Source organism: Rhamphochromis longiceps, linkage group LG12, assembly GCF_057381845.1.
Source record: "Rhamphochromis longiceps isolate RC_006_pf linkage group LG12, R_longiceps_female_GT1.1, whole genome shotgun sequence".
Taxonomy (NCBI): domain Eukaryota; kingdom Metazoa; phylum Chordata; class Actinopteri; order Cichliformes; family Cichlidae; genus Rhamphochromis; species Rhamphochromis longiceps.
The window spans coordinates 2,190,437-2,213,655 of record NC_140568.1 but is presented as its reverse complement, the minus strand read 5'-3'; the positions used below and the strand labels follow the sequence as shown (position 1 = coordinate 2,213,655).

Below are 23,219 nucleotides of genomic sequence, written 5' to 3'. Positions count from 1 at the left end.
ATTAGAAGGAGGCAGAGGGGGGTGGGGGTGTGTGGCATAAAGCCTCTCCCAGGATGGTGAATAGAGGACTTCTAAAGCCCAGAGACAGATTACCATTTAAATGGTGTGAGGTTTAAGTTTGCTGCCTGCTGAAGACTGCAGGGGCAGCTATACTGTACGAGACAATGGGCCGTCACACGGCGAGCCCGTCCTGGGATTAGAATTGAACTCTTCTGCTGATTAACTCTCTACGGTACACAGGTTAAGTCGAGTCTGAGAGGAAGCCCAGCAGTTAGAGAAGCATCGCCTGGCGCTGCCTCGTTTGATCATTTTCTTAAGAGCAATGTAAGTGAAACATGATTAATGCAATGCTAATGTTTTATTCGATTCAGTTTTTGAGCTTATGTTCCTGAGTATAAAATGATAAAAACAAATGATAATCTTCATCATTGTCCTTAATATTACCGATTCAGATCTGACCTTTAAAACTTTATTTTGAGCATTTTTACGTTTCCAAACCATTAAAAATGAAAAATGTTCAAACACACTGTATAACTGGCTCCACACATCATTTGCTTTCATACATCCATCCCATCCATCCATCTTCATCCGCTTTATCCGAGGCCGGGTCGCAGGGGCAGCAGCCTAAGCAACGAGGCCCAGACCTCCCTCTCCCCAGCCACCTCCTCCAGCTTATCCGGGGGAACACCAAGGCGTTCCCAGGCCAGCCGAGAGATATAATCTCTCCAGCGTGTCCTGGGTCTGCCCCGGGGCCTCCTCCCGGTGGGACATGCCTGGAACACCTCACCCAGGAGGCGCCCAGGGGGCATCCTTGTCAGACGCCCGAACCACCTCAGCTGGCTCCTTTCGATGTGGAGCAGCAGCTGCTCTACTCTGAGCCCCTCCCGGATGGCCGAACTTCTCACCCTATCTCTAAGGGAGAGGCCAGCCACCCTTCGGAGGAAGCTCATTTCTGCCGCTTGTATCCACGATCTCATTCTTTCGGTCACTGCCCACAGCTCGTGGCCATAGGTGAGGGTAGGGACGTAGATCGACCAGTAAATTGAGAGCTTCTCTTTTACACTCAGCTCCCTCTTCACCACGACGGACCGGTGCAGCGTCCGCATTACTGCAGCTGCAGCCCCAATCCGTCTGTCGATCTCTGGCTCCCTTCTCCCATCACTCGCGAACAAGACCCCGAGATACTTGAACTCCTCCACTTGGGGCAGGAACTCATCCCCGACCCGGAGTGGGCACTCCACCCTTTTCCGGCTGAGAACCATGGCCTCAGATTTGGAGGTGCTGATCCTCATTCCCGCTGCTTCACACTCGGCCGCAAACCGTTCCAGTGCGAGCTGGAGGCCCTCACCCGATGAAGCCAACAGAACCACATCATCCGCAAAAATCAGAGATGAGATTCTGAGGCCACCAAAGCGAAAGCCCTCCGCCACTTGGCTGCGCCTAGAAATCCTGTCCATAAAAATTATGAACAGAACCGGAGACAAAGGGCAGCCCTGGCGGAGCCCATCACCCACCGGGAACGAGTCCGACTTATTGCCCGCAATGCGAACCAAGCTCTTACAACGGTTGTATAGGGATCGAATGGGCCGTAGCAATGGGCCAAACACCCCATACTCCCACAACACCTCCCACAGGACACCCCGAGGGACACGGTCGAATGCCTTCTCCAAGTCCACAAAACACATGTAGACTGGTTGGGCAAACTCCCATGCGCCCTCAAGTATCCTCGAGAGGATAAAGAGCTGGTCCAGTGTTCCGCGACCAGGACAAAAACCGCATTGTTCCTCCTGTATCCGAGGTTCGACTAGCAGACGAACTCTCCATTCCAGCACCCTGGCATAGACTTTCCCAGGGAGGCTGAGGAGTGTGATCCCCCTGTAGTTGGAACACACCCTCTGGTCCCTCTTCTTAAAGATGGGGACCACCACCCCGGTCTGCCAGTCCACAGGTACTGCCCCTGATCTCCACGCAACATTGCAGAGGCGTGTCAACCAGGACAGCCCAACAACGTCCAGAGCCTTCAGGAACTCGGGGCGGACCTCATCAACACCAGGGGCTCTGCCACCAAGGAGTTGTTTAACTGCCTCAGTGACCTCGCCCCTGGAAATTGGCGGGTCATTCCCCTCATCCCCAGACTCTGCTTCCTCCTCGGAAGACGTGTCAGTGGGATTAAGGAGGTCCTCGAAGTATTCCTTCGACCGCCTAACAATTTTCTCAGTCGAAGTCAGCAGTGCTCCGCCAGCACTATACACAGTGCAGGTAGAGCACAGTTTTCCCCTCCTGAGGCGCCTGACGGTTTGCAAGAATCTCTTCGAGGCAGTCCGAAAGTCTTTTTCCATGGCCTCTCCGAACTCCTCCCACACCCGAGTTTTTGCTTCAGCCACTGCCCGAGCCGCATTCCGCTTGGCCTGTCGATACCTGTCGGCTGCCTCCGGAGTCCCACAGGCTAACCAAGCCCGATAGGACTCCTTCTTCAGCCTGGTGGCTCCCTTCACCTCTGGTGTCCACCATTTGGTTCGGGGATTACCACCTTGCGGCCGCAGCTCAATGCAGCAGCTTCGGCAATGGAGACGCTGAACATGGTCCATTCGGACTCAATGTCCCCAGTCTCCCTTGGAATGCTGTTGAAGCTCTGCCAGAGGTGTGTGTTGAAGATCTCGCGGACTGGGGCCTCTGCTAGACGTTCCCAGCACACCCTCACTACGCGTTTAGGTGCACCAGGTCTGTCCAGCGTCCTCCCCCGCCACCTGATCCAACTCACCACCAGGTGGTGATCATTTGACAGCTCAGCCCCTCTCTTTACCCGAGTGTCCAGAACATATGGTCGCAAGTCTGGTGATACGATTACAAAATCGATCATCGACCTACGGCCTAGAGCGTCCTGGTGCCACGTGCACTTATGGACACTCTTATGTTCGAACAGGGTGTTCGTTATGGCCAAACTGTGATTAGCACAGAAGTCCAATAACAAATAGAGATGGCACGATACCACTTTTTTATGTCCGATACCGATACCGATATCATAAATTTGGATATCTGCCGATACCGATATGAATCCGATATAGTGTTTTTTAATCAACAAAACTGTTTTTTTTTTAAATATCTTGCTGAATTTTGTATAAGTTCATACTCAAGTTTAAAACAACAACTACACTAAAGCTATTCTGTTATACCTGTATGCAAAAAAAAATGTTTCATAGTTCAGCAATACTGATCAATCTAATAAACTTAAACCTACACCATCCTCCCTATTCTGGTATTTTAAAGAGTACTTAGCATATTAAGCAACCTAACTAATAGGGTTCCAACTCCCAGCAACAACAAAAATAAATAAATAAAAAATAGGGAACCACCCCTCACGCTCCACCTCATGATGCTTAATTGACGTAATCAACCTTAATTTGATGCAGTGTGAAAAAAAAATGCACAGAAATCAATTATTTTTCAAGAAATATTAAATAGATTCAACATCTTTCTTCAGCAAAATTGCAGACTGCACAGATGGTACCTTCCCAAAGGAAAAAGTACTATAGCTTACTAGGGTATATATTAGACTTAATAGTTACTATATACAGTAATGGACTTCTATTCCTTTTACATCAAATTAAAACTTTGGGTGTAAGATTCGGATAATTATTTATTAAAAGCTAGACATTTTAAATGAGAATAAAGAAAAGTGTGTCTTTGTGCCCCTTTTCCCTGTTCATGCCCTATCGGCCCCCCTGGCTAAACTTTGCTAGATCCGCCCCTGCACAGTTACAGCCGTCAGCTACGTAGAAAAAGATCCTTGAGTAGAAAGAAATATTAAATAAATTCTAACAACAGCTTATCAAGCTTAAACGTGCTGCTGTTGTTCAGCCGCTGGTTTCCTCTTTCTGGTGCAAAGTGGGCCAAAAGCAAACAAGAGAGACGGACTCGCGACAGAAAAGCCGATCAGCTGATCGTTAAGCAGTTTCATGATTGAAGTAGCAGCCGGAGAGCGAGAGGCAGTCGCTCCATATATCGCTTGTTAAGCTTAACGCAGGAATGCTTTACAAACATTCAGAGATGGACTTACACACTTGCTTTACTTCTCTCGGGGATAACTTTGTCGGAGATGAAATGCCGGGTTGCTAGCGAAGCTCCACATGCTATCCAGACCACCGACAGGTCCCGCATGCCACAGCCGCTCTATCACGTGATGCATACTGCTCCGAGTGCTAACGTTCTGAGGTGAGTTACGGCGTGTTGCAAGTTTTGTGAGGTGCTTTCGTGATATTTAATGGATCGGATTACATTTTTTATTTTTCTCCGATATCCGATCCAGTAATTTAGGTCAGTATCGGACCGATACCGATACGTAATATCGGATCGGTCCATCTCTAATAACAAAGCACCGCTCGGGTTCAGATAAGGGAGGCCATTCCTCCCAATCATGCCCCTCCAGGTCTCGCTGTCGTTACCCACGTGAGCATTGAAGTCTCCCAGCAGGATAACAGAGTCTCCAGGTGGAGCACCTTCCAGCACCCCCCCCCCAGGGACTCGAAGAAGGCTGGATACTCCGAACTGCCACTCGGCGCATAAGCGCAGATGACAGTCAGGACCCGTTCCCCGACCCTAAGGCGCAGGGAACAAACCCTCTCATCCACCGGGAAAAACCCCAACGTACCGGCAGCAAGCCGAGGGGATATTAGAATACCCACCCCAGCCTGCCGCCTCTCACCAGGGGCAACTCCAGACTGAGACAGAGTCCAGCCCCTCTCCAGGAGACTGGTTCCAGAGCCCAAGCCATGCGTAGAGGTGAGCCCGACTATATCTAGCCGGTACCTCTCAACCTCACGCACTAACTCAGGCTCCTTCCCCACCAGAGAGGTGACATTCCATGTCCCAATTGCCAGTCTTGGCAGCCGGGGATCAGTCCGCCAGGGCCTCCGCTCCTGGCCGCCACCCGGCACACAATGCACGCGACCCCTATGGCGCCTCCTGCGGGTGGTGGGCCTGCGGGAGGATGGGCCCATGTCTCCTCTTCGGGCTGTGCCTGGCCAGGCCCCATGGACTAAGGCCCGGCCACCAGACGCTCGACCTCGGGCACCCTCCCCGGGCCTGGCTCCAGGGCGGGGCCCCGGTAACCCTATCCCAGGCAGGGTAAACTGTTCACTGTTTGTTTGTTTTACTACTATAGTTTTGCTGTACTTTTAGTTGCTTTTGCAGACTAACACATTTGGATCCTCTGGATCTGATTGGTTGAAAAGTTTTGAAATGGGAAGCTATGATATGATCATAACTGACCTCAAAGATAAAGAGGAAGAAACAGCACAGAAACAGAAACACTGGCTCTGAAATATTAACATTAACAAACAATAATCCTGTTATAGGCTTTACATGAAAAGTCCTGCAATTCAGGTTCATAACAGACACTGTGACCTTTCACTGACGTTCAACATATTAAAGCATTAACACATAAGTGCCAGTGAACCTGAATGAACTGCAAAATGTTCATACTTTCAGATAATCAGTGCAAAAACAGAATAAAACAACTTTTAACTGCTAATTCATTAAAACTTGATAATCTTCAAAAAACTGATTATAATTTTTTTTTCTTTTCCTAACAGCTCAAATCAAAACGTCTACTATTACTCCAAGTGAATGTAGCCGCTCCTCAGTTTCATTAACTCTCTTTATGGGGAGACGAGCACAGTGACTGGGTGAGCTGCTGAGTGTTACTGGATGGAGCACTGGTTTATAAAGAGGTTCATTTAAAGCCGTCAGGCACAAACTGGCTGTTAAGTAAGTGGATGTTCAAGAGTGATGCACCAAACGTACATGTGCTGTGACACAGGGCGGATCTTTTCACTTCAGTTCTATGTTGTCAGCAGCAGTGCACCTGTTGCAAGGTGACAAGCTAACACAATATGGACACACTCAGAGCAAACATGCTGTCCTAACATCTCCTTACTCTTAATCTCAAACAGTCTTACTCATTATTATAAGTGCAAAAAAATCGAGTGCGTACATAAAATGAACACTGGATTCATTAAACGTGCGTACCTGCCTATCCTGTTTGTATCACCATGACGATGTTAGCAGATCAGGATCTAAACAAAGGGCTTTACATTACTTCTGTAAGGAAACATGGTGTGGAGGGCAGAAACATGGAGGCAGGAAAGCAGCAGAAAATGTGACAGAAGTAACCAAAACACTGCTGTCCGAGTCGGAAGCCCACAGCGTTCCAAAGTGTTTCCAGGACAGTGAGCACAGTGTGAGCCGGGAACACAAACTCACTGCAACCAACCATTCTCCCAGGTACTACCAGGAAGTTAAGACTCGGATGAATATCGATGACGGATAGTTTATGATAACAAAATACTAGCAAATATACTAATTAAAGGGTAAAAGCTTACACTAAAGGTGTCTAACATAAGGCACGGGGGCCAGAACCAGCACAACAAAGACTCCCATGTGGCCAGGGCTGCGCGATATGACCATAATGTCATATCGCGATATGACATTTCTTATCCTGATAACATATACATCACAAAATAGTTTCTTTTCTGTAAATGCAGTGAATCTCAGGTAACTCGACTTGTGTGACGTGTTTTCAGCTGGGCGTCGATTGTAAGTGCCATTTATAGTTACCTCATGTTTTTATCTGAGGTGATTTGTTTGATGCATATTCAGAAATTTGATGTTTGAGAATAGTGTCGATCACAAACAATAGCATAGTATGAAACAATAGATGTCTACATATCGTCATCTGACACATATCATTATATCGAACAGCGCTACATGTGGCCAGCTGGAAGTGTTTGAAAATGTCACGAAAGTTTGAACTTTGAATGGTGCTGCAAAACCTGGACAATATCCAGGTTTTGCAGCTTTTCCTATTTAGAAAAGTCTAAACTCATCTCCACCAAATTAGTGAGGAAATATATAAATGACAGGAAAGTTCATGTTTTTCCTATTTAGAATACAAATATTTTCTTTGAATTTACAAAAACCAGATTTTTATTTATTTATTTATTTTATATATATATATATATATATATATATATATATATATATATATATATAAATAAATTCTTGGCTAAATCTATTTGTTAGTTTTTTGGTGTGATGTTACACATAAAACGATGACTCTAGTCTCTCACAGTGAACTTATTCTGCTGCTCGGTATCGACACACACAAAAAACAAGTGTGTGTTCCACACTGAAACTTGGATTACTGAACGACTATATGAAATCTTACTACGATGTTTGAAGCGTCTGCATAGAAAAACTGAATAAACTTTGCTGAGATGACTCAGGTGTGAAGTGATGGGCGGTTCAGGCAAACTTCAGTCTGAATAGAAAGAGCTTCACAGCTGATGAGCGCCGCAGAGCGACACCTTCGTGAAGAATAAAGACCCAACGAACTGTTGTTCTTCTAACAGCAGCAGCACAAATTCAGCCCAAAGAAAAAGAAAATAAATCCTTCTACTGTACTGTGGCGCCATAAAATGTGGCAGATCAAATACCTCACAGTGTAACGTATGTGTCGTCACCTCCTCGGCCAGCCATTTGTCAGCCCGAGCGCCCGTTAAGAGAACACATTGAAACCACATATTTCACTGGCCACCCCACGTGAAACACCCAACTTCCTTCACTGAGCTAAGAACACAATAGCTATTAGCTGCCTTCATTCAGGCTTATTTGCCAAATCTCTCACCCTCTTTCAAGTGCATGGCTGCCATATAAAACAGAGCGATTCACACCTTCACACACTTGATCTCGCATGTCACATCATATGGCTCCTCCTCCTTCTGCCAGCAGATGACTGAAGTTAAATATTCATGACTTTCTAAATATAATAGTTGACCCTGACATTTCTGACATGCGACTGAACTCTTCCCTCATGGCTCAGGTCTCAACTGAAAGCGAAAACAGACATAAAAGCAACAGGTACTGAAAAAAATCCGCCTTTCAAAGTAAAAGCATGTAAAACCAAAAATGCCTGTAAGTGCATGCACATAACAGTAAAACTGACGTCTTCTATCATAAAGCTCGCTCACATTACCAACCAAATGTGTTCAGTGTTTCTTTATAGACGCAAAAAAAAAAAAAGTTTCTTACAGTTTCCGATTGCTTTCCAGGAAAAAAACATTCAAGTAAAAATAAGAAAAAAGAAAAAGATAAACTAAAAAGATAATATCGTTGAGTATTATGCCACGTGTTTTATTAGAAGATAGAGTGAAGGACAAACAAAATGTTTTTGAATGTCTGAGGACCATTTTTGAACTTTATTAGGGATTTCATATCTTTTGACTGTGACAAGGAATTTTTCAGCAAGCAAAATGTTACTTTGGTTGATGAATTTTCATTTATGTGGATTATCCATGTTCGGCTCAAGAGAAACTGATGTTAGCTTTTTTATCTTGGTGGCTCGCTGTCTGTTTATTTGGTTTTTATTTAGGGCTGCCACGATTAGTCGACTAGTCACGATTACGTCGACTATCAAAATCGTCGACGACTGATTTAATAGTCGAAGCTTCGTTTGAAGCTTTGTAAGATCCCAAAAGACGCAGGAATAAGTAGCAGGATTTAAGAGTGTAATAACGGACTGAAACAGAAGATGGCAGCACTGCATGTACAAGGATGCCAGCTGCCGTTAAACCCCGAAGAAGAAGCAGCAGTGTCCGGTATCGTAGCTGTGTCCAAATTCAGGAACTGCATCCTCCTGTGCCTACTTTTGTAGGCCGATTACGTTACAGCAACACGACGAAGACTGTCCACATTCGAAGACTCCGACAAATGCGGCCGACAAATGCGTCCTTTATTTCCCCAGATTTGAAGGATGGGTTGCTTCGTGGCCCAACCTATCCCAGAATTCATAGCGCGGCCCAGCGCAGTTTCTAACAATGGCGGCAGCTAGTTAGTTTTAATATTACTCTTATTATTCTTTCTGGGTAACAAAATAAACATTTAACATATTTTCAGGCGAGAATGTAGCTGTGTAAACCTCAAATATCTGCTCAGTTTATCAAGACACCACGTATTTTCAAAAGCGCTCCGACATTTTCGGAGACGTCTGTTACCCACTAGCTCGATAGCGAGCCGGGGACTAGGTCACTAGCGCGGTGAGAACACCGGACTCCCGGCAAATCGTTTTCAAACCCAGCGCCATCTTTCGCTACTCAGGTTAAACATGATATATGAGTCACTTAGATAACTTAAAAATGTTATTGTTTGGCTTTCTTTAGTATTTTATTTGTTCCTGAGTAAATCGGTTTGGCTGAGATTAAAGTTATAGTTTTTACACAGCTGAATAAACATCAAGCAGACAGCTGATCATCAGAAGTGTGAGATGCTCGAGAATTTACTCCAGTGTCCTGTTATATTTTAGATAGCAAGGAGTTTATTAAACTTCACCGAAACAATCTGCAAATGTCATTAAAATTTAATAAACTATCATCTTGTCTTTATTTTTAGTTAGCACAGACCTTAAACACTTAAAGCTGTAAGCTAATGATAGTTATATGAGAGCAGATGCTGCTGGTGCAATAAGCTGTACGTTTTACGTCCAATGGATGATGATCTGACTAGTCGACTATCACAATAATGGTTTGTGGCAGCCCTAGTTTTAGTCCAGATCTACTAAAAATTCTTAACAAGAGCGTTTCAGAAAATCAGACAGTGACCTGACCTCAGCTTTTAATCTCGTTCTGATAAACAATCAAACTAAAAGTGCTTTTGTCCTGTAGGAATATTTTCATAGTTCTCAGAAGTCATTTTAAGATTTTGGGTAAAGGTGTAGGTGCTCTACGGAGGAATGATATAAGTGTGAAGTGACAGCGATTCAACAAGTGTGTCCACGAGCCGCAGATGGGCCAAAGTCATTTATAACGGGTGGATGGACTTTTTAACTTTATGATTTATTTAGCACGACTAAATTGAAAACCTACAATAATAAGCTGACAAAAAGTGTATACACGTGTTTGTGAAAATGTGCTTTTTTATCTTTTGCTTATAATGCAACACGATCCTACTGTTAAGTGCTCCTGGTGCATGTTAAGAGACTGGGCCAGCAGAGGGAGGGGCAGGGAAAAGCTGTGGCTTGCGGTAGCAGTGTGGGAAACGCAGTGTGTAGAACGTACTTTTGAGTTTGACACTAATGCTGGCACGCTAGCAAACATCACGCTGGACTTTAACTCCAAGAGAAGCTGCCATCATCTCCACACATGTACACAACGACAGCTTGATAACCGTTTTGTGTTCGAGGCTTGATTAGACAAACCGTTGTGGAGAAAAGTGACACAGCAGAGACGTATTGGTGTAACAGTGAGGTTTTGCATGAGATTAAAGCCTTCTGCAGTTGAAGTGCAATATTTCTCATCCTCTCAAAGGCTCTTTTCAGAAATGTTCAGGTTATCACAAGGTCATAAAAGGCGAGGTGACGATAAATTTCCCCCCGAGGTGACGATAAGGAGTCATAAAAGCACTGCTTCATCTTGAACTCCACCCTCTCTCTTCTTGGTTACAAGAACCCCCAATGCTCTGTGTCAAACACAGTCACCCCCAACCCCCCAGGGCTCATTAAAGGCTGCATTGTTTCCCAGGGGTCAGCCTGGGTTTCATTCCAAACTTTAACGCAAACCAGGAGATGAAAGTCAAACATTGTAGCCCTGTTCAGTGTTAAACAAGCATCACCTGCATCTCCTCACTGCTCCCCGTGAGTTCCAGGAAACGTCCACTGTAATAAATATAAAGAGTCTGAGCGAATGAGCTGAATGTGCACGAACGGGGCTTTTTCAGTAAGAATGGTGGATTCCTGCAGGAAGGTCCCCAGGTTTGACCCTCTTTGAGCTGCATCATGCTGGGAACAGAGATGTATCGTGGCCAAATCTCCCTTTTGTCCACATCCCACAGACACAAAGGCTGATGTATAGTGTAAAGCAGCCTTTTGAGAGGCTGACAGAGCAGTGCCTGCCAATGAAGGGTTTTCTCTTCAGGTTTTTGTCTCAGGCTTTCCATCACAATCATGCCCAGCTGAGACAGGGATCGGGGGTTGCAGGAATCTGCTGTACTTTTCCGCCGCCCTCCCTCTCTCCCGTCCCTCAGCCTCTCATTTTCCTCTTCGTATCTCTTTTTCTTCTCGAGCTTATCTCTCCTACCTGGGGCTCGAAGGAGGGGAGGATGTGTCCCGCGACTATGACAGGAATGTACATGACCACATTCACAGAGGTTAAAGGCATGCCAAGACCCTTTGGGACTCTGATCTGACATTCCTGGCGGCCGACACTGTGATGCTAATCTTGAAAGCGATGTGCATGCAGTTGCAGATTGAGCTCATCAGCGAGAACAATACTGACCTGTTGACATTGCTGTCTTGATAATATACACCCACACTCAGAGGTTACGTCATTAGCATTGAGTAATACCACACCAAAGTTAGGCTCCATATTAATGTAATGCTAATGTCAGGAGCATGTAATGCCACTCTGTTACATTCTGTGGGGAAGAGACCACAGGAGTCTGACTCATTGTCTCGGCTTTGTTTTCATCTGAAAGAGATTTGAAATGTTTATTTGGCAAATGTTAATTCCACATAAGGTCTTGTGTCTCCGTGTAAAGTGTGCTGGTGTTATGTTTTTTAAAACATATATGCATGTTAGTAAAAGGCTGGCAATACTCTACTTAAGCTTACCAACTGAACTACTGATAAGCCTTCTATGGTTTAACGAGCTTTAAGAATTTAACTTAACAGAAAAATTGTTTTTAATTACATATTCACAAACAATCCTAACCCTGTAATATGGTGAATATTAAGAAAGTTTGACCTGTTTGAAAGATTCTAACAGAAAAACTGTAACACCAGGAATACAGACGTCTTATTTTATCTCTGTATTAATGAAACATCAGGTAAATATCAACAGTGTTTCACTATCAAGTCCTTTATTATGCAGCTGCTTAATGCTGCACAAAAACAACACTGACGGGCTGCTTTCTCACAGAAGGAGGAATCATTGGAAGTCTTACAAGCTCCCAGTTATTACAGTCATGAACCGCACAGAATAACCAGGAAACTCGTGTCTGATTGAATATTTCCCTCAGCCGCTCTTATTTTCTTTTTTTATGTAAAAGGAGCTGTGTGTTGAAAACAAACATTGTTATCTTTGTTGCCATTAAATGTGCGACCGATGTTCAAATGTTGCTGCTAAGTACATGGAAACATCCACCATGTGACCGCTGAGCCACGCAGACTGAGCCCAGCGTTTAGACGTGATGATGTTGATAACCTGGTGACCTGTTCTACATGTGAGTCCATAAACTGCTAAGACTTGTTATTTAAAAACACATTTATTCCTCGTGCTTTTCCCACTTCTTCCTATATTCCCTCATGTCTGGACAGTTTGTGCCATCTCAGGAATTTGCTAACACTTGTGATAATTTGATACATTTTTCTAAAAGGTTTTGTGGAAAAGTATCCAGAAATGCACCGGAGGAATGATTTGTTGGAGTCTCAGATGTGTGTGTGCTCATCTGCACCTTGTTCCTCTCTCATTTGTGTTGCAGAGCATTGAAGCTCAGCTTGTTTGGCCCTGAGCTTCTTTTTTTTTAATGACAGGTCTAACTTGCCAGTTCATGCTGATGCAAACCATGTGGGAAGTTTCACAGCCCATTCCCTGCGATACACAATTGCATAAAAGTGCTAAATCTGCTGTGTATTAAAATACGGGACCTCCTAAACACAGTAGGATGACCTCCCGCTCCCATATAACACAGAAAAGGGGCCAAAACATTGTAAATTTGCCTGCATTAAAAATCAGTTGCCAGTTTTGCCTCGTTTGAAGTAAACACATCGCTCTCTGTAAATAATCCCAGAGGCAAAAACTGCATTTGCAAATCATCAGATAAGTTTTATCCTGTTGGAGTGTGTGTCTGTGTTTGTCCTGGGGGAAGGGTGCAGGGGCAGTTGAAATAACACACCCTTGCAAAACAACAAGAAAGCAAAGATGCACAGCGTGATGGAGCTGGCGTTTGGCTTCACGTGGCCAGGGAGAGACGGCGGATATCTCACAGTGAAATTAGGGGAAAAGCAGTGGTTGCATTGAGAAGCGTCTTTAGCCGTGTTATAGATGAGCATTACAGAGTCACAGCAGTCCCTGACCTCCCCCCACTGTTACTATTGATCTTCACACAGCCTCTGCCCCCTTCATCCACATAAACAACCTCTTATGCTTGCTTTCTCCTTCATGATTAGTTTGGGCTTAATACAATCCTCCTCACACACAGAACTACTGCCAAACAGAAGGTGTTGGTGTTGAGGTGCAGCAGTGCTATTTAACCCTAATTCAGCTTGAGCACAAACCAACCAGGCTGAGGGGATTAAAGGAGGGGGAGGGGATCAGTACAGTAGCATGCTCCCTCCACATGCCAAACCAAAGTCCTTAAAGGAAAACATCGATCGAAGGGCCAGAAAGCGCTGTGTCTGTGGACCTCCGTCCAATTTGTCCCAAGCTGAGCTGAAACGTTATGTGACCGAAGCCCAAAAAGACACCCTCTCACGTGGGGCTGATATTAAGAGTGAGAAAGGACCCCATTCCAAATTCCTGTGATACAAGGAAGGGAAGGAGGAAGGGAGGAGCAGCGGTGGTGTGGTGGGCGGAATTAAAGTGTGGAAAGTGCCAAAAACCAGTTTGTTGTTTTTGACATTTCCTCTTGTCCCAGCACACAACACCATTTGCATAAAACAGCCAAAAGGAAGAAAAACATATCAAGTGAGCAGCACATATGGAGGTGCACCGTGCAGCTGCAGCTACGTCACAAGCAGCACATAAACAAAGTGCTGGAAGCCAGCGAGGCTCTGACAAGCTGGGCTTTCTCTGCTCATTAGCCCAGCCTGAAAATCATTAACTAATTACAGCATAAAGGCCTTATCCTGCCAACCTGCACACAAGCAGTACGCATCACACTGTTCATTCAGACTCGAAATATTAGACAGAAACCAACAGTGACGATCAACAGTGCTGCAGTTTGAGTTTCATTCATACATTTCAAATATATTCTCAGTTCCACTCAGATGTAGTTGCACTACTTGTACGTGGGACGCATTCAGGAAAGAAAGTGATCCTTGCTTACCTTCCCATGTATCCATTTCATGCTTCTCCCAGTCTGCCTGGACCCCATTCAAGCATGGACTCTGCTAAAGGAAAAAGCCACTGGGCCTGCTCTCCACATTGCTCTCGGTTTCTTTGCCCGGCTCCTCTGTTCTCTCCCCCACCAACCTCTTTCCTCGACAGCCTGCCCCTCTCTGACCGCAGAGAGATCAGCACTGGTCACTTTACTGCCTGGTCACATGACCGGCAAGAGTTCAAGCCCCCGGGGTCACCGCTTGGCTTGTGGTCCAATGACAGCCAGGGGTTATCTGAGTGGAAATGATAGTCCTATTTTCACTGGCGTTCAACAATGCTGCCCCCGCCCTTTCTTCCCAGCCCTCACACCCAAATTAGCCTCCCCTTTAACTCCCCTCTGGCACTTGGGAGGAGGACGTGCATGCCCTAGCATAAACACAGGTTCAAGCTGGCAAAACACAATGACATTAACTAACTGAAGCGCTCAGCGAAACAGGGGAAGCAGGTTAAAGATTCACACCTTGCTTGGTTACAAAGTGAGCACAGCAGGAAGCCAAACAGCAGCGCACGGAGACACTTTGTGCTCCTGCACGTTCCCACCTTCCACATGTTTTCATGCTGAAGCTGCCCGTCCGACCTCTAAACCTCACTAATGCTGCGTGGATTAGAGTAAGGATGGTAACCAGGAGCCAGGTTCTGCTTACTGATTTCACAACACGGTGGAAATATTTATTATCTGATTATGAGTCATTTAGCAGGGTCAGCAGGAGTTTAAACAAACACCCTGGTGAGAGCTGCAACATCCCAGCTCCATGTTGGCCTTCCTTACCATTAGAAGTCAACCAAACCATGTTAGCAGCACTGAAAACCAGTTAGATTAACTGGAGCTGTCCAAAGAGAAAGCACGGGCGACAGTAATCGATTCATTTAAAATTTGTTTTTAGAATTTAATTCATTTGGGAAAAAGTAAAACATTTACAGATGTTTTTTCATTCTTGCATTTTCCTCTCCAAATCTTCTATAGATATCCTAATAATAGGACCACTGCTCTCATGAAGTATACGCCCAATATCACAGGAGCCCTAACGCATCCTTCCCTGTTATCAGCCCCAAAATCCACTGTGGGCTGAGCTCTTCTTCTCTGGATGACCTGCTGAAGTTCAAGCATCACAACGTGTTACTTAATTGTTGCTCTGAGTATTTCAGAATCTGCTGATCTGTGAACCAAAAAGGAGCATTTGCCTCGTGATGATTTATTTCTCTGCATATTTGTTGAACCTAAATGTTTCAGATCATCAAACAAATTGTAACGTTAGAAATAACCAGAGTAAAAACAAAATGCAGTTTTTATTTTAAGTTATTCTAAGGTGTGAAAAAGTAACTGTGACTGATGCAGCTGGAGGGTTTTCAGGCATGAACGGCCTGTAAAATTCATCGCAAAGCATCTCAGTCTGATTCAAGTCCAGACACTGATACGAGCGCTCCAAACGCTTCAGTTAGTCAGAGGTGAACGAGCGGAACTGACGCCCAAACTTCTCCCTTCAGAGAGCAGAATTCATGGTTCCATCAACTGAATCACTACACAGTTTGATAATGTGTAAGAATATCTGTGTGTTACAGTAACAGTGGTTGGGCAACAAACCCAAAATCTAACTGAATCTGTCAAGAAGAGAGAGAGAAAACCTAAAAGTGTGTCGTCTGCTGGATATCAAACATAGCTGTGCACCTGACCAGTATATTTGTCCATGCACGTTCGAGGATTAAAATTCTTCACCAGGGGACAAACGTAGAGAAAACCATCCTTAACCTGCAAATTTGACACGTGCAGATTTTTGCTGCAGATTTTGTGGAGCTGACAAGATAAAACCTTTGTTCTCATAGCAACCCTTTATTTACTTTTATAGTCCTGCTTAAGAGACATTTTCAAAGGTTACGCACAGGAAACACAGCAGCACACAGCGTCTCCTCGGCAGGAAGAAGAACTTTAATGCTAACAGACACAGGCTGTGTTGGTACACAATATTTTTACTCCAAGTGGAATCAGCTCGATACTGATGACAAATCAAACCTGCGCCGTGCAGTGGGGGAGGGATGTACCACGTATCACCCTTGACCTTAGCAGTTATCCTCCCACAGCATAATGACCCCTGTTGCCTTTAACCTTGAAGTCAATGGGAGACAAAACAGCGCCGAGCGCCCTATCTGTGGTCACGGGGAGGGAGGCGCTACCTGGGATGGGCCTGGGAGACTGTGTGTGTGTGTGTGTGTGTGTGTGTGTGTGTGTGTGTGTGTGTGTGTGTGTGTGTGTGTGTGTGTGTGTGTGTGTGTGTGTGTGTACAGCTGATGATCATTCTTCTATAAAATCTCTTTTCTTAAACAGATAAATAATAATCAGCAAAAATGTGTTTTTAGATCTTATTTATTCATTTTTTATTTAACAGTTTCTGGTTTTTCTGCCCCTCAGAGGTCCAGACTGTCTTTGACACAGACCACACATATCTATGCTGCTTGGCACTGAACGTGCGCCACGCTCACATTTTTATTAAATATATAACTCAAATCACACCGAGTGGAACCGAGCACAGACTGACTGCACAGCCAAACGAACACAGACATGCAAAACATTAGAAGTGCCTGTATCACATGTGCATCTCTGACAGTTGTGTAGCTTTTGTGATGCATCCGTGATGCAGTTTCACTCTTTGCCTACTGAACACCTCACAGGCTCACTGCTGAGACACAAACGCAACATGTCTGTTGCTCATAGGGCAAATAGCAAACACGCCCCTGTCTCCCATGTCTGGATCTGAGTCGAGGTTAAAGTTGCGGTACATAATAAGTGTAGTAAGAAGGGTTTGTCTGCATGTGCACTTATTTAACTTTACCTTTGAGCCTGTGTTAAACTGACAGTGCATGGGTGCAGCTACAAACTTGAACAGGTGATCTGAGGAAGGGTTTAGTGATTTATTTAGTGTTATCAACTTTCTTTGATAACAATCTGGGTCTTTACACAGACGTGCTCTTAAAGAGCTTTTGTGAATCCACTATTACAGAGTATTTAGTATTTATGTTGTTGCAAATACAGTTTAAGTCTCACGTTGTTAAGTCCTGCACTGCCTGTACTCTTTTGTTCAGCAGCCTCAAACACTTCCTTTAATGAGTCTGTTTTGGAGTTTTTCCTTCCCACTCTTGCCAAGTCAGCTGCTTATGTGCACTATGAAGATAAAACTGAAGCGATATACGACGTGAACGAGCAGCCACGGTTGCAAAGGCAACAATGCACAGGTTGGGCAGCAGCTGGATGAAGGAAAACTATCATCTTCAGCAACACTTCAATAAATGTGTTCACAGGATCACAGCGCTGTCATAATGGTGCTTCATTATCACAGTACACTTACTGTTACATGTCAGAGCTGTTGCCAGGTTACACACCTAACTCAGAGGAGGCAGTTACCTTGGCTACGGCTGCATAACAGCATAGCTAAAATCAAAGATCTTCCTGCTTTTGTCTGCGGCATTAGGACACAAAGTGTTGTCATCACACACTGTGCCATAAATACTTACTATAAAACGATGTGACATGTAATAGACTCACGCTTCAACTTACTACAGCTAAAGTCAGAGTATGTATATAAGATGTATGTGAGAAGATGGGAGGCCTGTTCTCTATCCTGGCCCTGGGCTGTTGGCTATGCTGTCACTGTATGAAATCCCTTTAACTTTAACTTCATGTCGGGTCAATGCAGTCAGCAGCCAGTGAATGTGTGGAAGCTTGCAGTGTAGGGTCAAAGGATGTCGATATCAGGCTTCCTCTCACAGCTCTGAGACCAGGGGAAACAATCAAATCATCAAACACTATGCATGGGTTATGCATGATTTTCACATGATGAAAAAGACAAGTTCTTAGTATCACAACTGCATGTTTCATGAGAGGCTAAAATGCTGTATGTTTGCATAACATTTTGAAAACAAATCAAAGTTCTGTTCCTAAACGCTGATGTGCTACAAAGTCAGCTGGAAAGAGCCGTTTTGTGGCTTGTTTGCTGGATTTCCCTGAACATTTGGGTAACAAAGGGCATTGCTCTGGTTGAGCTCCCTTCCCCCTCTCCACACTGTCACAAACCTCTCCACTCTTCAGACAAAGAGCTTCAAGAAAAACAGGCGGCACGGCTCTCGCTCTCCTGCAAACATACACACCATTTCCCAAAGCAATCGGCAGCATCCATCCATTCTAGCATTTGAGCTCTACACTGAAACACAGACGGGTAAACCCACAGCTCTTTATTTCTGACTGTTGTTAACACTTAGCTTTCATTCTTTTCCCTTCAGAGCTTTGAGGTGCTGATCTACGGACTGAAACCTGGAACGAGCCGCCTCCCCCTGCCAAAGGCCAGCACAGAAACCCTCACAAACTCCTCCTAAGAGCAAAGTTGTTCTCAATGATGAATGTTCAGAGGCCAAATAAAAGCCTTCTCTTGTGTTTTGGTAAATCCATGCGTCTTTTGGTCGCACATGAATGAGACCACATCAAGGGTGGGATTTTCATGAGTTACACACAATTTTATTTTGGACCCACACACCTAACACAAAAGGCTGAATAACAGCGCTTCGTCTCGATGTATTCAATAATAACGTTTAAAAACAGGTCACCTCAGGTTTACTGTTCTATAAGGACAGTGTCAGATTACAGCCAACGTTTCCTGATGTTCAGATCATCAACATCTGGGTTTCTAACACTATTAATACTGTAATATTGTACTGACAGACGAGCCGAACTGCTGATGGTTTGTTGGCTTTCTTATTAAATATGAATCAGTCTCAGTGTAACCTTCGGTCAGTCAGATCTCCATGTGATAACAAGGAGTTCATTTTCTATAGGAGGCTGAAAAACCTTGGAAGCCAGTGGAATAGACGCTTATATTCATGATTAATACCAGTGTGGGGGGTAATCACTGGGTGATGAGTGGATCCATGCGGCTGCTCTCTCGCTGGACGCTCCAAAGGCAGAAACGGTAAAACTGAGGTGACCTGGTCTCCAGATTTCACTGAGCGAGCCCAAAAACAGCCAATCACACAAGCCAGTCGTCATGAATTGAGTTATGTTTGCAATTTATTTTACATCCATTTCTAAATATTTCAGCCATATAAAAACAGGTCGAATCATCTGCTGGTCAGAGTGTAGTCCGGGGTTTGGACAGCGTGGGGCTCATCACATTCAATTTGAATAAAGCGCAGAATGCAGCTCGCAAAATACGAAACATGCTAATTTTATGTTGTTTGCATCGATCAGTGTATGTTGATGCTAATATAAACCATCTCATGGGATCTGTTTATGGAAGCAACGTGGGGAAGAAAATCAAGTCCCATAATGTAAAGCATTAAACAACAAAGCAGGGCCAGCCCCAGAGCTGCAACCAGTTCTCCCAGTTATGTTTGGGCTTCTGAAAACGACTGACGATGTATAAAAATAGCTGTCATTCATAAACGGGAATATTCTTGTTAACACTGTGAATGAAAGCTGAAAGTCACATTTTAAATATTTGACTTCAAATCACAGGAAAATGACAGATGATGACGACCAGACTATTCGCTTAAAGACCATCTTCAGGTCAGCTCTGCCTGCGATAAATGTTTAGCAGCCACTTTCTCTGGCTTATTTTACATTTCCACATAACATTAACTTGGGCCTTTCCCACTCTGAGTAACTCGGTGTTTTTCCAGTCGTTGCTCCAGGTTGCTGACATTCCTCGAGCTCTGGTTGCCACATCGCTGTGCGTCCATTCCTGTGCAGTCACCACGCTCTGCTTAGCTTTAGTTTGCTTCCTTGCATTAAAACGTCTAAACCACGGGTCAGTTTTTAGTAGTAAATGAAATATAAATTAAGTAAATTCATATAAAAACAAAGCAAATAATGAATCAAAAATGTGGCAAAAGAAACAATAAGACAATGAAAGAAAAAGCCAGCAGGTTGCGTAACGTCTGCCTGCAGCCAGCAGGAAAACAAAGAATCCCAGTGTGATTTGAGCTCAGTATCTCACAGCCTTTCACACATCCATCTAACAGTAATATTACTGGCTGTAACACTAACACTCACTCTAACAAGTCCAAATGAGGCTGCATGTCAAACAACAGCGTAACCTTCAGTGCAGATCTTCTTCCTGCCCACCTGAAGATCGAGTGTTTTAATACTCTCCTCATCCGCTACCTCATCTGTGACCAGTTTCCCAGAATTCCTTTGATCCCGATTAAAATACCCCACTAACACTGGCCTGTGGTCTCTCTGTAGCTCTGCTTTAATAGAAATCTCTCTGTAGGACTGCTGGATGGATGCACCAGCAACTGCACAACAAGCTGTTGAACTGTCAGAGACAAAACCCTGATGTTGGCATTTAATGGTCTCAAACTCAGAGCTGCAATGTGCCCGTTACACACAGGAGGAGCCTTTAACGTTCAAGCAAGGTGAAGTGCAACACCTCTGTTTCACACACATATTCAGATATTCTTGCACCGGGAAGTCAAAGTAGGCGTTTCCATCATTATGCCAACCTGTCATTAAACACATGGAAGGTTAAAACATCAAAGTTCAATGTCTAACAGCTACTTTATGCGAGAAGCTGTTCATTCATGTAATTCTACGTTCTGCTAAAAGTCAGCTTACTAGAACAAAGTAACCCAGAATTTCAAAAAGACGCAGTCATGTTGATGGAGGCTGATCTTAATCATTACCCAGGATGACTCATAAATATGAAGCTTCGTGGTTTCCTTTGGTGCCATCACTGTGTCGGCACGGCTGTCAGGTGGGACTGCAGATGTTAACATATTGACAGGACAGCTGCACGTGGCTAAAGACAGACGTGCAGAGGAACAGCGGACTGCATGTAACCCAGCAAGGCACTCAGCATTTCTGCAGACCGATTCAAGCTGCTTCATCTTTGACGTTTTAATTTTTTATATAATTAAAACAAAAGTACACCATGAAATGAAACTGCTTTCTGAACTGCCTGCCCTTTGAACAAGCCTGTTAACACGACATGTGACTCTTTATATTTATTAGCTTATATTTTGACAGAGTGCTGCATCCGTTTCTGTTCCTTCAGGTGACCTTAAGTGTTTGTCACGGGACACAGAGTTTCTGTAACATTTTTAACTCTGTAAAGTTTAAATTAAAAAAATCAAAGGCACTCACAGCGAGTGCTCACTCAGTCTTTTTATGTCACGTGAAACCAAAAACCTAATCACCAGTCTGCTCTTCCTTCATTTAGCTTTTGAAACAATGAATATTGACCAGTTTTCATGCTCAAGCTGTGGGAACAGTGGGCCAAGTCAGCATGACAAAAGGTCAAAGGTGAAATCATGGCTTCGTCACAAGCTTGAGGACAGGAGGAGGAGGAGGAGGAGGAGGAGGGACTCCCCCCATGCCCTGTTGATTTTTCCACAGTGAGTTTCCCAGAAGTGACAACACACCCCTGTTTGACTGACGCCCTCTCTCTCTCTGTTTTGATGAGTTGGCAATAATTTGATAGCAAAGTCATTAAAATTACATGTTAATCCTTCCCGGTGTGAAACTCAGCTGCTGTGTGTTCTGCTGTAAAGCACATGTGATATCACCATGCTGTGAGCAGTTATTACAGATTCTCTTCTTCTGATTTTGTTCTGCCATCATGTTTACATACATATACATCAGGAGTAACTAATGTGATCACTTGCCTTAAGACACAAGCAGTGACGATGCCAATGATGTTGAATGATGTTGTTTTACATTACAGCAGTAACCTTGGTAACCACACAGTCACTTGTTCCCGTTGTTAATACACTGTGGAATATTTTGAAGGACAGCGTTCATGCAAGCAGCTGCATGAAGTGTTCAATCCCAGCTTAGTGCCAAACTTTGGTTTCATGCTGCCTTTAAGCCCAGTGGGAAACAAAGCACACGTGTGTATCATTTCACCAAAGCACTGAAAGATGTTACCTCGTTAAAACAAAACATTCTGTCGCACCATCACATCATCGTCAGGCTATAGTGGTGATGGAGGTGCTGTACCACAATCCCCCAGCAGAGGGTGGTCACACACAGACCCAGAGCCCCTCTGAGCTCAGGAGACAAAGAGCCCGATAAGTCAGCAGCATGAGGTGACTTGTTCACTCACAGATATCAACAATCTGCAGAGCAGCGTGTGACCGCAGCCATCACAATGTATAGATGTGGGCCAGCAGCTTCGAGGGTGCTGAGGGCTGCTTCGCCTGCTGCTCGTCTCATCCACAGCCAAACAGCCAGCGCCACCTTTGATGTTTGCTTTCTCTTACCAGAAGCGCTTTCTTTTCCACTGGTGGACGACTGCTTTGGATCAAAGTACAGATATTTGTACGAGGCTGTCAAAAGCCCGTTTACATAATTCGTTTGCTTTGGAGACTGAAAATGATTTTCACAGTTCTCTGTAGCAGCTTTGTGAAAGTTTAGCAAAATAAAAATACTCACACAGCTCAAACCAATGCAGACAAGCCCAAACGTACAACCTACAGTCGGGGTTTCGAGTGGAGACCCCACCCCAGACTTCACTGTACAAAACAGCTGGGGGCACCCAACACCCGCTGTGCAACTCGAACGCAGACACGTGTCTGTCTGAATGCCACGAAGCGGCGAGCAGACGTAAACCTCACGCCTTTATTTTGAAGGAGGACGAGACAATAAGATGTCGGGTTCACAGGTGAGTCTGGCAGCAGGACGCCTGCTACGCCTTCTTCAAAAGCAGTGGTGCTGAAGCTCGGGTGGGACCGGGGTCTGTCACGTTACAGTGGGATCCCAACTCGTCTCCCTCTTCCCTCCATCTGTCACGCCCCAATCCTCACCCCCCACCTCTACACCCAATCTTTTGTCTGTTTTGGGGGTTTGGTAACTCACTTTGGTGATTTTTGGGGGGTATTTTTGGAGGAGGCGGGGGGCTAAACATATCTGCGAGGACGTAAGCGTGTTGGATGCTTTGAGAGCGTTTCTGGAATTCCCTCAAAGGCACATTTCAAAATGGCAGCCATTGCATGAACTCAGGGAGGAGTCTGGATGTGGACATCGAAGATTTAAAGACTGGCAACCTTCAGCTCTGAGGTCTGGACGACATCTGGGCAGAATATTTGGAC

The 23,219-nt window shown here is 44.7% G+C and overlaps 1 protein-coding gene across 3 annotated transcripts in view; it reads right to left on the bottom strand.

Moving 5' to 3' along the window:
- Positions 1 to 23,219, bottom strand: part of nr6a1a (nuclear receptor subfamily 6, group A, member 1a) — a 124,270-nt gene that overhangs the window by 24,877 nt on the left and 76,174 nt on the right. Inside the window, exon 1 of one of the 3 annotated variants that reach the window (XM_085424322.1) lies at positions 14,095 to 14,284. The exons of the other annotated variants lie outside the window; for them this stretch is intronic. Coding sequence (XP_085280448.1) covers positions 14,095 to 14,110 — 16 coding nt within the window. The 5' untranslated portion in view covers positions 14,111 to 14,284. Of the gene's footprint in view, positions 1 to 14,094; positions 14,285 to 23,219 lie in introns of those variants that run through there. 3 annotated transcript variants of the gene reach the window in all.